The 15,103-nt window shown below is 39.1% G+C and overlaps 2 protein-coding genes across 13 annotated transcripts in view; one reads left to right on the top strand and one right to left on the bottom strand.

The window, feature by feature from the left end:
* The window catches only part of LOC147360921 (ankyrin repeat domain-containing protein 26-like), a 61,466-nt gene extending 59,545 nt beyond the window's left edge, over positions 1-1,921 (bottom strand). For 10 of the 12 annotated variants that reach the window (XM_086333840.1, XM_086333846.1, XM_086333843.1 and 7 more), the window contains exon 1: positions 1,533-1,921. In XM_086333840.1, the coding sequence (XP_086189966.1) occupies positions 1,533-1,540 (8 nt within the window). In that variant the 5' untranslated portion in view covers positions 1,541-1,921. The remainder of the gene's footprint in view (positions 1-1,532) is intronic. The other 2 variants (XM_086333845.1, XM_086333848.1) reach the window with 1 other exon arrangement.
* An 8,265-nt stretch (positions 1,922-10,186) lies between these two features.
* Positions 10,187-13,646, top strand: LOC147360920 (POTE ankyrin domain family member A-like). Its single transcript, XM_086333855.1, has 3 exons — positions 10,187-10,482; positions 13,181-13,295; positions 13,458-13,646. Exons 1-3 carry the CDS (start codon positions 10,187-10,189, stop codon positions 13,644-13,646), a joined length of 600 nt encoding a protein of 199 aa, XP_086189981.1.
* Positions 13,647-15,103: the final 1,457 nt, after the last annotated feature.

Raw genomic sequence — 15,103 nt, 5'->3', positions numbered from 1 at the left:
TGAAAGTGACAAATTATTTTTATCTGTACTACATTCCTATTAGTGCCAAAAAGATCAACCCTGTCTGCTAATCCGACTTGCCTATAGACAGCTTGATTGACACAGAGTTTTACATTTTTTTGAGTTGTTAAAATGTTAATTCAACCTCCAGATTTCTTTTCCTTTTTTTGTGTGTGCCAAAATCCAGGAAACTCAAGAATTCTTGCTTTTGAAATAATTCTTAGTGAGGTCTTTGGGGTGGGAAGGAGGCTCACAAGGAAGGGGAAATATGTATACTTAGAACTGATCTATGATGTTATACAGCAGAAAACAACACAACATTGTAAAGCAATTATTCTCCAATTTAAAAAATTAAAGTTAAGAAACAATAGTAAAGGGAAAAATAAGGTCTCTGTCAGTGGAAAAAATATATATAAATAAGAATTTGAGATTTCTTCTGGTACTTTTCTCACTGTGCATATTTAAAATGTTTGATCCACACTCCATCTGAAACTTTTTGATGAGATAAAAATCTAGTTACTTTTCTCTTTTATCGGGTTATTTCTCCACCATCTATATACAATTTATCTTTCCTAATAGAAAATATCATCAGTATCAAGTTCTAAAGTTTTACCTACATTTGGGTGTTTGGGCATTTTCTATTCTGTTCCATTCATTTATCTATGCCCTTTACAGTTGTTAGTGAATGAATATTTTGTTGGCACTTACGGCACATTTTTATATCATGAAGAGCAAGTCTTAGTCTACTATGTACAATTTTAATTTCATCACAATAATTAAAGACAGCATATGTAATCCAAAATGTTTAAAATCATGATATATTGATTTGGTTTAAGTATAGAAAAACCATATATCCTAAGAAAATGTCTTCCTATTCAAGGACACAGCAAGCTTCCTACTTCAAAGCTGTCTTCTAAGGTCCTTCAACAAAGAACATATACACCTAAGTGTACACTGATATAAAACGGATATTGAATTGTATCTGAGGAATTTTTAATCCAGAAGTTGACCTCTCATGGGAATTATTTTGCTCACTATGCAGTTTTTGGTAATATATACCTTATGGTATAAAACTATGTAAATTAAAAATAAGATGCTGACAGCATCAGAAATCTGTCCACTGCCATGATCCATGGATTGGCGATCCATGAATAAGTGTTTTCATAAATCACATGAGAAAAAATGTGAGAGCCAGGAGGTTCCAGAAAATTTCTTGAAGGCTATAGAACTTGAGAGCTCTTACTCATGAGTACATCATGCTAATCCATGCAAATAAAAAGTAAGAGGAAGACAGAAAAAACAGATGCTATTCATGTTTCATTTCATTTCTGTGATTACTGACATTCAGTTAAATGACTTCAAAACCATCAGCAAAGTGCCCTGTAAGGGGAATTACAAGTGGGTCTGAAACCAGCTAAGGCTTTCTGCTGATCATAAATTCTGTGGGGTGCTGGATCCCAGGAAGTTGTCGAAGAGCCTTGGAGGGGAAACTCACAGGAGGGACCCCTGCCAGGCCCTTCCACCCCGTTTACCTATTCATCTTCTGTCATTCAGGCCATTCCTCCTGGGCAACAGAACCTGCTGCACTTTGGCTACGTTGCCTGCACTGGCAGCTTTGTGGATCTTTCCGAGGTCCTTGTCTCAGATGCAGTACCCGGGCTGGAAGTTGATTCTATGACAGCTGTCTCTCACCGGGTTGACGGAGGAGCCAAAGGGCGAGATGCCCTTCTTAACTCCTGAAGCCAAAACTCTTCTTCAACGCAGAGTCTACAAACTCCAACACACCTCACCTCCCCCTCAGCTCTTCAGAGTCCTCTAAACCCATACAAACACTAAGAGGTAAGCCAGAGCAGTCCTGCCACAACCTCCCAACTGGGAAGCTCAACAGTTTAGAATCTTTTATCCCAGAATGATCGTTGCTAAGCGACACCTAGAAACACATTGCCCATGTGCACAGAGGCTTGGCATGCCAGACTGACAAGGGTGCATGTGCAAGAACTATAAGTTCATTTTCTGAAAGAAACAAACAGTATCAATAACCCCTTACCTAAACTAAGAGGGAAAGACAGGAAACTGAAATAAACACAGAAATCAAAGTGACATTAAAACTATATAACTGTCAAAATAACTATATTACCCAAAACAATCTACAGATTCATTGCAATTTCTATCAAATTACCAATGGAATTTTCCACAGAACCTGAACAAAAAAAATTTTACAGTGTATATGGAAACAGAAGGCCCCAAATAGCCAAAGCAACCTTGAGAAAGAGAAGCAAGAGTTGACAGAATCAGGTACCCTGACTTGAGCCTACTCTGCAAGCTTCAGTAATCAAAACACTGGTCCTAGTACAAAAACAGAAATATACTGAATGATCAATGAAACAAGACAGAAAGTCCAGAGAGAAACCTATGCCCAATGGTCAATTAATCTATGATAAAGGAGGCAAGACTATACAAAGACGCAAAGACAGCCTCTTCAACAAGTGGTGATAAAAAAACTCAACAGCTACAGGTATAATAAGGAAATTAGAACACTCCCTAACATCATACACAGAAACAAACTCGAAATGGACTAAAGACTTAAATATAAGGACAGGCCCTATAAAACTCTTAGAGGAAAATATAGGCACAATACTCTCTGACCTAAATTACAGCAGTATCTTTTTTCATCCACCTCTTAGAAAAATGAAAATAAAAATAGAAATAAGCAAATGGGATTTAATCAAACTTAAATGCTTTGGCACAGTGTAGGAAATCATAAACAAGACAGACCACAACCCACATAATGGGCAACAATATTTGCAAACGATGCAACTAACAAGAGATTAATCTCCGACATTTTCAAACAGCTCAAAGAGCTCAATATCAAAAACCAAACAACCTGATCACAAAATGAGTGTAGGATCTAAATATACATTTCTGTAAAGAACACCTACAACGACCAAAAAGCACGTGAAAAGATGTTCAGAAAGGATGCTCTGCATCACTAATTACTAGAGAAATGCAGAAATACTACAATGAGGTATCATTTCACACCAATCAGAATAACCATCACCAAAAAATCTATGAACAATAAATTCTTGAGAGAGTGTGGAGAAAAGGGAACCCTCCTACACTGTTTATGGAATGTAAGTAGGTACACCCACTGTGGAGAACTCTATGAGGTTTCTTTAAAAACTAACTATAAACTTGCCATATGATTCAGCAATCCCAGTCCTTGGCATATATCTGGAGAAAACCATAATTCAATTAGGTACATGCACCCCAAAGTTCACTGCAGAGCTATTGACAATAGCCAAGACACAGAAGCAATCTAAGTGTCCACCAACAGAAGAATGGATAAAGAAGATGCAGTGTACACACACACACACACACACAATGGAATACAACTCTGCTATAAAAAGAATGAAATAATGCCATTTGCAGCAACACAGAAGGATCTCAAAATTACAATACTAAGTGAAGTAACTCAGAGAAAAACAAATATCACATCACTTACTTGTGGAATCTAATCAAAATAAGTTTATTTACAAAACAAAACCAACTCACAGATCTCAAAATCAAATTATGTTTATGAAAGGGGAAACATGAGGGGAGGGATAAATTAGGAGATTGGGGTTAAAACATAGATATTATTTTTCCAGTAGTGATGTATAGCTATATGAGAGTTGAACCATAAAGAAGGCTGAGTGCTGAAGGATTGATGCTTTTAAACTGTGGTGTTGGAGTAGACTCTCTAGAGTCCTTGGACTGCAAAGGGATTAAACCAGTCAATCCTAAAGGAAATCAATTCTGAATATTCATCAGTAGGACTGATGCTGAGGCTGAAGCTCCAGTACTTCAGCCACTTGATGTGAAGAGCTCACTTATCAGAGAAGACCCTGATGCTGAGAAAGATTGAAGGCAGGAGGAGAAAAGGGACAACAGAGGATGAGATGGTTGGACAGTATCACTGACTCGATAGATATGAATTTGAGCTAACTCCACAAGATAGTGGAGGACAGAGGAGTCTGGCAGGCTGCAGTCCATTGGTCACAGAGTCAGACATGACTGAGTGACTAACACTTTGAATTTGAAATTGGAAAACTTAACAGTGCTGGGTTTTAAATATGCCTAAAAGTAACATTCGTGACACTGTACAGGAGACAGGGATCAAGACCATCCCCATGGAAAAGAAATGCAAAAAAGCAAAATGGCTGTCTGAGGAGGCCTTACAAATAGCTGTGAAAAGAAGAGAAGCAAAAAGCAAAAGAGAAAAGGAAAGATATAAGCATCTAAATGCAGAGTTCCAAAGAAGAGCAAGGAGAGATAAGAAAGCCTTTCTCAGCAATCAATGCAAAGAAATAGAGGAAAACAACAGAATGGGAAAGACTAGAAATCTCTTCAAGAAAATTAGAGATACCAAGGGAACATTTCATGCAAAGATGGGCTCGATAAAGGACAGAAATGGTATGGGCCTAACAGAAGCAGAAGATATTAAGAAGAGGTGGCTAGAATACACAGAAGAACTGTACAAAAAAGAGCTTCACAACCAAGATAATCACGATGGTGTGATCACTCACCTAGACCCAGACATCCTGGAATGAGAAGTCAAGTGGGCCTTAGAAAGCATCACTATGAACAAAGCTAGTGGAGGTGATGGAATTCCAGTTGAGCTTTTTCAAATCCTGAAAAATGATGCTGTGAAAGTGCTGCACTCAATATGCCAGCAAATTTGGAAAACTCAGCAGTGGCTACAGGACTGGAAAAGGTCAGTTTTCATTCCAATCCCAAAGAAAGGCAATGCCAAAGAATGCTCAAACTACCGCACAATTGCACTCATCTCACACGCTAGTAAAGTAATGCTCAAAATTCTCCAAGCCAGGCTTCAGCAATATGTGAACCATGAACTTCCAGATGTTCAAGCTGGTTTTAGAAAAGGCAGAGGAACCAGAGATCAAATTGACAACATCCACTGGATCATGGAAAAAGCAAAAGAGTTCCAGAAAAACATTTATTTCTGCTTTATTGACTATGTCAAAGCCTTTGACTGTGTGGATCACAATAAACTGTGGAAAATTCTGAAAGAGATGGGAATACCAGACCACCTGACCTGCCTTTTGAGAAACCTATATGCATGTCAGGAAGCAACAGTTAGAACTGGACATGGAACAACAGACTGGTTCCAAATAGGAAAAGGAGTACATCAAGGTTGTATATTGTCACCCTGCTTATTAAACTTATATGCAGAGTACATCATGAGAAACGCTGGGCTGGAAGAAGCACAAGCTGGAATCAGGATTGCTGGGAGAAGTATCAATAACCTCAGATATGCAGATGACACCACCCTTATGGCAGAAAGTGAAGAGGAACTAAAAAGCCTCTTGTTGAAAGTGAAAGAGGAGAGTGAAAAAGTTGGCTTAAAGCTCAACATTCTGAAAACGAAGATCATAGCATCTGGTCCCATCACTTCACAGGAAATAGATGGGGAAACAGTGGAAACAGTGTCAGACTTTATTTTTCTGGGCTCCAAAATCACTGCAGATGGTGACTGCAGCCATGAAATTAAAAGACGCTTACTCCTTGGAAGGAAAGTTATGACCAACCTAGATAGCATATTGAAAAGCAGAGACATTACTTTACCAACAAAGGTCCGTCTAGTCAGGGCTATGGTCTATTTTCAAGTGGTCATGTATGGATGTGAGAGTTGGATTGTGAAGAAAGCTGAGTGCCAAAGAATTGATGCTTTTGAACTGTGGTGTTGGAGAAGACTCTTGAGAGTCCCTTGGACTGCAAGGAGATCCAACCAGTCCATTCTGAAGGAGATCAGCCCTGGGATTTCTTTGGAGGGAATGATGCTGAAGCTGAAACTCCAGTACTTTGGCCACCTCATGCGAAGAGTTGACTCATTGGAAAAGACTCTGATGCTGGGAGGGATTGGGGGCAGGAGGAGAAGGGGATGACAGAGGATGAGATGGCTGGATGGCATCACTGACTCGATGGACGTGAGTCTGAGTGAACTCCGGGAGTTGGTGATGGACAGGGAGGCCTGGCATGCTGCGATTCATGGGGTTGCAAAGAGTCGGACACGACTGAGTGACTGAACTGCATTGAACTGAATCCCTTGCACTCCTATACGTTAACAATGAGAAAACTGAGAAATGAAGAAAACAATCCCATTCACCATTGCAACGAAAATGAAATACTTAGAAATAAATTTAACTTTAAATAAGTTGGGGCTGGTGCACTGGGATGACCCAGAGGGATGGTATGGGGAGGGAGGAGGGAGGAGGGTTCAGGATGGAGAACACATGTATACCTGTGGCGGATTCATTTCGATATTTGGCAAAACCAATATAATATTTTAAAGTTTAAAAATAAAATAAAAATTTAAAAAAAAACTATAAAACACGAAAGAAATCAAAGATGACATAAATAGATGGAGAAATATATGTTGTTTATGGATTGGAAGAATCAATATAGTGAAAATGAGAAAATGAGTATACTACCCAAAGCAATCTATAGATTCAGTGAAATCCCTATTAAGATGCCAATGGATTTTTCACAGACTTAGAACATATAATTTCACAATTTGTATGGAAACCCCAAAAATCTTGAATAGCCAAAACAATCTTGAGAAAGAAGAATGGAACTGGAGGAATCAACCTGCCTGACTTCAGACTCTACCACAAAGCTGTAGTCATCAAGACAATATATATTTCTTTTTCTTCCCGGCTATATCTTGCCTCTACTTCTGCCATCTCTGTAGAACTATCTGCCTGCACCCTAACAGTATTCTCAGAAAACATGGAGTTCATCAACTTGTCAAGTTTCTGTAGTCCTTAAGGCTAGGAAACCCAGACTCAAGCAATCAAGTCTGTGTTGCTGTCACTTGGTGGGTGACCTTAAAGTTTCCCAGACATTGATTTTGTCACTAGTTTATCCTCAGGAAAAAACCAACCAACCACATCAATATGGGTCCTGCCAAAGTATTTGGCCTTATCTCTTTACCACCCTCTTCTGCCCCTTAGCTCTGCATCTAACCAGACAGACTGTAGGATCCCACAGGTGTGCTTCCTCACCTCTGGTCTTTGTGCATGCTCCTCCCCTCTATCGCCTGTACTTTTTTCCTGTCCTTCATGTATCTACTTCCTCAGCACCTCCACCAAAAAGCTGACAGTATTGACACAAAGCTGGCTGTCCCTTGTGCCGTCTTTTATATCTTAGTATTTATGACTCTGCATGGAAATTGTCTGTTTTTCCAGTTTATGGGATATCATTTTTCAGGGTGGACTGGATCACCTTCATCTTGTAATGCCAGTGTTTGTCACAGCACCTTTGTATATAGTTATTGAATAAATGAATGAAGAATGAGAAAGCCAGAAGCTCTGACAGCCACATGTGGGACCAAGGGCAGATTATGTAATTGTAATCTTGTATTTTGTTTCTCTAAATATGTTCCATTTTTCAGAACACTTAGAAATATCTCAGTTTTTTTTTAAACTAATACTTAGTTAACTCAAGTATTTTAGATAAAGAATGTAATCCTTTTTCTTTCCAGATGGTGCTGAATTTGAATCTGAATCCTATGGCGTGTCTCCTTTAGGATCTACAGATGCGTCAAATCTGTGTCAGGACCTACTTTTGAAAACATCACAAGAATATGTACAGGTTTTGAAGAAAAAATATATGATCTGAAAGATAAATAGTAAAAATTTCCCTTCTGGACTGTTTTCATGACATTTTAGTTATTTCCCATTAAACATGATGAGAAAGTCTTTATTAAAGGGAAATATTTTTGTGTGTATGATGAAAATTTATATGGTATTTTAAAAATGCTACTTTTAAGTAGTATTAATATTACTTTAAGCAGTAGTATCTAAGTACTTTTTATACTAAGTATTTTCTCTCCACCTAACTTAATTTTAAGCAGATTTTAAAACCAGCACCGTGAAGTTTTCCATATTCAGAATGAAAGTGTTGTTCACTCAGTCATGTCTGACTTTCTGCGACCAGAAAGTCTGCCCGCCAGACTCCTCTGTCCTCCACTATCTTGTGGAGTTAGCTCAAATTCTTATCTATTGAGTCAGTGATGCTATCCAACCATCTCATCCCCTTTCTCCTCCTGCCTTCAATCTTTTCCAGTGTCAGGATCTTCTCTGATGAGTCAGCTCTCGCGTCAGGTGGCCGAAGTATTGGAGCTTCAGCCTCAGTCCTTCCGATGAATTTGATTTCCTTTAGGATTGACTGGATTAATCTCTTTGCAGTCCAAGGACTCTCGTGAGTCTACTCCAACACCACAGTTCAAAAGCATCAATTCTTTGGCACTCAGCCTTCTTTATGGTCCAACTCTCATATCCATATCTGACTATTGGAAAATAGTGTCTGTATATTAACCGCAATCTCCTAATTTTTCCCTCCCCTCATGTTTCTCTTTCATAACCATAATTTGATTTTGAGATCTGTGAGTTGGTTTCTGTTTTGTAAATGAGCTTATTTTGATTAGATTCCACATGTAAGTGATGATATTTGTTTTTCTCTGAGTTACTTCACTTAGTATTGTAATTCCGAGATCCATCTGTGTTGCCTCAAATGGCATTATTTCCTTCTTTTTATAGCTGAGAAATACTCCATTGTGTGTGTGTGTGTGTGTGTGGTGTGTGTGGTATGTTTGTGTGTGTATATACTGCATCTTCTTTATCCATTCTTCTGTTGATGGACACTTAGGTTGCTTCCATGTCTTGTCTATTGTCAATAGTTCTGCAGTGAATATTGGGGTGCATGTGTCTATTTGAATTATGGTTTTCTCCAGATATATGCCCAGGACTGGAATTGCGGAATCATATGGCAAGTCTACAGTTAGTTTTTGAAGAAACCTCCATAGAGCTCTCCACAGTGAGTGTACCTAGTTACATCCATATGCAGTGTAGGAGGGTTCCCTTTTATCCACACTCTCTCCAGCATTTATTGTTTGTAGACTTTTTGATGGTGGCTATTCTGATTGGTGTGAAATGGTACTTCATTGTAGTATTTCTGCATTTCTCTAATAATTAGTGATGTGGAGCATCCTTTCTGAGCATCATTTCATGTGGTTTTTGGTCGTCTGTAGGTGTTCTTTAGAGAAAAGTATATTTAGATCTTATACTCATTTTGTGATTGGGTTGTTTGGTTTTTAATATTGAGCTCTTTGAGGTGTTTGAATATGTTGGAGATTAATCCCTTGTCAGCTGCATCATTTGCAAATATTGTTGTCCATTATGTGGGTTGTAGTCTATCTTGTTTATGATTTCCTGCATTGTGCCAAAGCTTTTAAGTTTAATTAGATCCCATTTGCTGATTTCCATTTTTATTTTCATTATTCTAAGAGGTGGATGAAAGAAGATACTGTGTAATTTATGCCAGAGAGTGTTCTGCCTATATTCTCCTCCTAGAGTATTATAGGGCTTTTCCTTATATTTAGGTCTTTAGTCCATCATGAGTTTATTTTTGTGTATGATGTAAAGGAGTGTTCTGATATCCTTCTTACACATGTAGCTGTTGAGTTTTCTCAGCACCACCTATTGAAGAGGCTATATTCTCCTTTGTATAGTTTTGCCTCCTTTATCATAGATTAATTGACCATAGGTGCATAGGTTTCTCTCTGGACTTTCTGTCTTATTCCATTGATCATTTCTGTTTTTGTGATAGGACCAATGTTTTAATTACTGAAGCTTGCAGAGTAGGCTGAAGTCAGGGTACCTGATTCTGTCAGCTGTTGCTTTTCTTTCTCAAGATTGCTTTGGCTATTTGGGGCCTTTTGTTTCCATATATACTGTACAATTTTTTTGTTCTAGTTCTGTGAAAAATGCCATTGGTAATTTGATAGAAGTTGCACTGAATTTGTAGATTGCTTTGGGTAGTCTGGTTATTTTGACAGTTACATAGTTATAATGTTGCTTTGATTTCTGTGTTTATTTCAGTTTCCTGTCTTTCCTTCTTAGTTTAGGTAAGGGTTTATTGATACTGTTTGTTCCTTTCAGAAAATGAACTTCCAGTTCTTACACATGCACGTTGGGCAGTATGGCATGCCAAGCCTCTGTGCGCATGGGCAATGTGTTTCAAGGTGTCGCTTAGCAACGATCATTCTGGGATGAAAGATTCCAAACCATTGAGCTTCCCAGCTGGGAGGTTGTGGTGGGACTGCTCTGGCTTAACTCTAGTGCTCATGTTGGGTTTAGGAGACTGTGTAGAGTTGAGGGGAGGTGAGGTGTGTTTGGAGCTTGTACGCTCTGGGATGAAGAATTTTGGCTTCAGGAGTAAGAAGGGCATCTTGCCCTTTGGCTCCTCCATCAACCAGGTGAGAGACAGCAGTTATAGAATCAACTTCCAGCCCGGGTACGGCATCCAAGACAAGGACCTCGGAGAGATCCACAAAGCTGCCAGTGCAGGCAACGTAGTCAAAGTGCAGCAGGTTCTGTTGCTCGGGAAGAATGGCCTGAATGACAGGGAGAAGATGAACAGGTAAGCAAGGTGGAAGGGGCTGGCAGGGGTCCCTCCTGTGAGTTTCCCCTCCAAGGCTCTTTGACAACTTCCTGGGATCCAGCACCCTGCAGAATTTATGATCAGCAGAAAGCCTTAGCTGGTTTCAGACCCACTTGTAATTCCCCTTATAGGGCACTTTGCTGATGGTTTTGAAGTCATTTAACTGAATGTCAGTAATCACAGAAATGAAATGAAACATGAATAGCATCTGTTTTTTCTGTCTTCCTCTTACTTTTTATTTGCATGGGTTAGCATGATGTACTCATGAGTAAGAGCTTCCAAGTTCTATAGGCTTCAAGAAATCTTCTGGAACCTCCTGGCTCTCACATTTTTCTCATGTGATTTATGAAAACACTTATTCATGGATCGCCAATCCATGGATCATGGCAGTGGACAGATTTCTGATGGTGTCAGCATCTTATTTTTAATGTACACGTTTTTATACCATAAGGTTATATGTTACAGAAATAATTCTGAGCAAAATAATTCCCATGAGAGGTCAACTTCTGGATTAAAAATTCCTCAGATACAATTCAATATCCATTTTATATTAGTGTACACTTAGGTATGTATGTTCTTTGCTGAAGGAGCTTAGAAGACAGCTTTGAAGTAGGGAAGCTGGCTATGTCCTTGAATAGGAAGACATTTTCTTAGGATGCATGGTCTTTCTATATTTAAACAAAATCAACATATCATAGTTTAAAACGTTTTGGGTTACATACGCTGTCTTTAATTGTTGTGATGAAATTAAAATTGTACATAGTAGACTAAGACTTGCCCTCTTGATGTCAAAATATGCCTTAAGTGGCCACAAAGTATTCATTTACTGACAACAGAAAAGGGAATTGATAAATGAATGGAACAGAATAGAAAATGCCCAAACACCCAAATGTATGTAATACTTTAGAACTTGATACTGATGATATTTTCTGTTAGAAAAGATAAATTATGTGTAGACAGTGTGTAAATAACCTGGTAAAATGAAAAGTAACTGAATTTTTATTTCACCAAAAATTTCAGATGGAATATGGATCAAACATTTTAAATATGCACAGTGAGAAAAGTGCCAGAAGAAAATTCAAATTCCTATTTATACATTTTTTTTTCTGCTGACTGAGACCTTCTCTTTTTTCTCTTTCTACCCTTTCTTAACCTTAATTATTTTTTTTAATTGGAGAATAATTGCTTTACAATGTTGTGTTGTTTTCTGCTGTATAACATCATGCTGCTGCTGCTGCTGCTAAGTCGCTTCAGTCACGTCTGATTCTGTGCGACCCCATGGACTGCAGCCCACCAGGCTCCTCCGTCCATGGAATTTTCCAGGCAAGAGTGCTGGAGTTGGGTGCCATTGCCTTCTCCGTATAACATCATAGATCAATTCTAAGTATACATATATCCCCTTCTTTGTGAGCCTCCCTAACACCCCAAAGACCTTTCTAAGAATGGTTTCAAAGGCAAGAATTCTGGAATTTCCTGGATTTCAGCACAAAAAAGGAAAAGAAATATGGAGGTTGAATTAACATTTTAACAACACATAAAATTTAAAACTCTCTGTAGATCAAGCTGTCTATAGGCAAGTCAGATTAGCAGACAGGGCTTGTCTTTTTGGCACTAATAGGAATGAGGCACAGATAAAAATAATTTGTCACTCACAATTTTTTTAGAATTTTTTTTGAGGATTGAAATCTTCTGACTTCTTTCAGCCTTTTCAGAAGTCAAGGGGATATTGGGAATTGCTTGGCTGTCCAATGGTTAAGACTCACTGCTCTGGGCCCAGGGTTCAATCCCTGGTGGCGGAACTAAAATCCTGCAAGCTACCAGGATATATTGTACACAATGGAGAATATAGCCAATATCTTATAATAACTTTAAATGGAGTATAATCTATAAAAATTGAGAATCACTATGTTGTGTGCCTGTAATATATAATATGCATCATCCATATTTTGAAAAAAGCAACCTTAGACAAAAAAGACCTTATGGTACTCAGACCAATAGGAAAAATGAGCAAGGAACAAACAAAATTGATACCAATTATAGTTGTACAGATGTTGTGAATTATAAATTACATTTCAATGTCAGAGATATTAAAATGTGAGAAAGTGAGGATATTAGCATCATCGAAGTACAATGTTGTCTCAAATCCTCAAAATATATCTGCAAAAGAGGTGTCATATCCTTTGACTTCACTGAGATGTTGTCCTTGTAAAATAGTAGTAATAGTAATAAATATGATCATATTACCTAACATTTACTGAGCTGCTAACCTGTGCCAGGAATGGTTTGCTTGGATCCATCCTTTGCATGGGTCTCATTTAAGCATCATAGTGGTGTCCTGTGAGATAACTACTACTCCCTCTCCATTTTGTTGATGAGGAAATTGAGGCACAGACTGGCTGAGCAACAGCCAATAAGTGACAGAGTGAATGTCAAATACAAACCCAAGATGAGCTAAATATCAAGGTCCTGCGCATTCTATTGAAGTAAACTGTTCTTTCATTACCGTGGTAAGAAGAGCTAAAGTTAATATATACTGTTATTTCTCCAGAAGAAAACAAAATATTTGTTTTAGAGTGATAGGAATAGCATGCTATTGAATGTTTTCAATCATATGAACAATTGTTTGTTTTGAAACAGTAACACTACAGTTTCCCAAAAACTGGTCTTGCTTTTGTAGGGCTGCCTTCCACTTGGCCTGTGCCAATGGCCATTCAGTGGTGGTAACTCTCCTCCTGGAGAGAAAATGCCTGCTTAACCTCTGTGACAATGAAAAGAGGACAGCGCTGATGAAGGTATGGGACAGCGAACCATATCCACATGAGATGGGTGTGATTTAATTCCTGAGACTAAAAGTGAATTTATCTCATTGACATATAGCAAACTGGTGAAGCTTGTGGACTGTTTACTTTAAATTTCTAGAATTCACACTCTGTTTCTTGGCACATCTCTGACAGGCTGTAGAATGCCAAGAGGAGGAGTGTGCGACTCTTCTGCTGGAGCATGGTGCAGACTCAAATGTCATGGATGTCAGTGGCAACACCGCTCTCCACTATGCTGTCTTTTGCCAGAATTTATCACTCACAGCAAAGTTCCTTTCCTATGATGCTAATATAGAAGCCAGGAACAAGGTATCAGTCAACTAACTTTATTTACAAAATATTTGCAAAACTATTTTTTTTAACCTACAAGTGTTTTATTTATAATAGTATGTAAACAGGTAAACTGAATAGTGTCCATCAGGCCCTGTTACCATGGAAACAACTCCAAACCCAAGTCAGGGGCTGGGGGTGAGGTAAAAAAAGTTGATACCCACAGAAAGGGCAAATCTCTGTCTCCCAGCCACCCTTCTACCCCAGAAGGTAGATTTTCCCATTAGAACATGCCTGGGAGTGGGCAGTCGGCTCAGAGCCCACAGAAAATAAAGACCTGCGGGGAGTGAAGTGATGTGTGGGCTGGTTGTTTACAGGGGCTCAGGGAATGTACCCCACTGGGAGTGGGCAGAGGAGGAAGGAGACCCAGTGCTCAGCACGGAGAGCTGGGTGAGTGCAAGTGAGCCTGGGAGGCAGCAGGCCTGGAGCCCTGAGCCCTCCAGGACCCCAGGTTCTGAGATCCAGCTAGGTGAGTCAGGTCATGTTTGACACCCAGCAAGGGCATTCACTTGTGCTGGTGACCACTTGGTTCACCAGGTACACTTCGGGGTCTTCCACGCTCATCCCCGGGGAGCTGCTCGTCAGGGTTGCAGCTGTACCTGGGGAGCTGGTGATGGCAAAGCTGCCTTTCCTGCTCTTTCTTCAGGAAGCACATGAAGTCCTACCTCTGCAGCCCCGCCAGGAACTCCCTCCATTCTCACAGGTGGGCTCAGTTTTCCATATTTGGAAGCTCCAGTCTTCCCTGAGTGAAAGTACCAAATTGTCTAAGATTTCACTTTAAATCATGATTTTTCTCAAGCGTTAGAGAGTAAAACGTTCCTTTATGTGTTCATAGAAGATATTTGTAATAATGCTGCACTTGTTAAAGGTAAAACATTTTCCAAATATTTTCCCCCACTTAAGTTTCTTCTATTTTCCTAACCAATCTAAAATAACACAGGAAAGCAAAATTTGCCTCGGAAGTAGACTTTGTCTTAAAATTCAAACATAACAAAAGCATTTTACAACATAATATAAATCTTGCTGCTGTTCACAAATTCCCATTTTCATTTTATGAAAAATGATTTATATAAACAAGATTTCTCTCTCATTGCCCAATTCTTAAAAGGGTAAAAGGAAAACGAGCGAACAAGTGAAAAATGCAAGTCAAGTTGGAATTATGGCAGTTGAGAAATGCCAAGAAGAGGATTTATTTATTTTAATATTTATTTATCTGGCTGTGCTGGCCTTAGTTTCAGCATGCAGGATCTAGTCTCCTGACCAGGGGTCGAAGCCAGGCCCCCTTTACTGAAAGCAAAGGTTTTCAGTTAAACTGAAGGGAATAAAAAGCAAAACCTAAAACCTCGGGACTTCCATGGTGGTTCAGTGGCTGGGTCTCAGTGGTTTCAGTAAAGGGGCCTGGCTTCGACCCCTGGTCAGGAAACTAGATCCTGCATGCTGAAACTAAGGCC

This window comes from Bos grunniens, chromosome 13, assembly GCF_055505025.1.
Source record: "Bos grunniens cultivar Pamir isolate PY7600 chromosome 13, Bosgru_T2T1.0, whole genome shotgun sequence".
Classification (NCBI taxonomy): domain Eukaryota; kingdom Metazoa; phylum Chordata; class Mammalia; order Artiodactyla; family Bovidae; genus Bos; species Bos grunniens.
This window is presented reverse-complemented; position numbering and strand designations above follow the sequence as displayed.

Bases quoted from the DNA above. Each gene is read 5' to 3' on its own strand.
- LOC147360920 (XM_086333855.1), top strand. From the start codon at position 10,187: ATGTTGGGTTTAGGAGACTGTGTAGAGTTGAGGGGAGGTGAGGTGTGT. The intron at 10,483-13,180 runs GTAAGCAAGGTG...TTGCTTTTGTAG, and splicing joins GACAGGGAGAAGATGAACAG to GGCTGCCTTCCACTTGGCCT. The intron at 13,296-13,457 runs GTATGGGACAGC...CATCTCTGACAG, and splicing joins AGAGGACAGCGCTGATGAAG to GCTGTAGAATGCCAAGAGGA.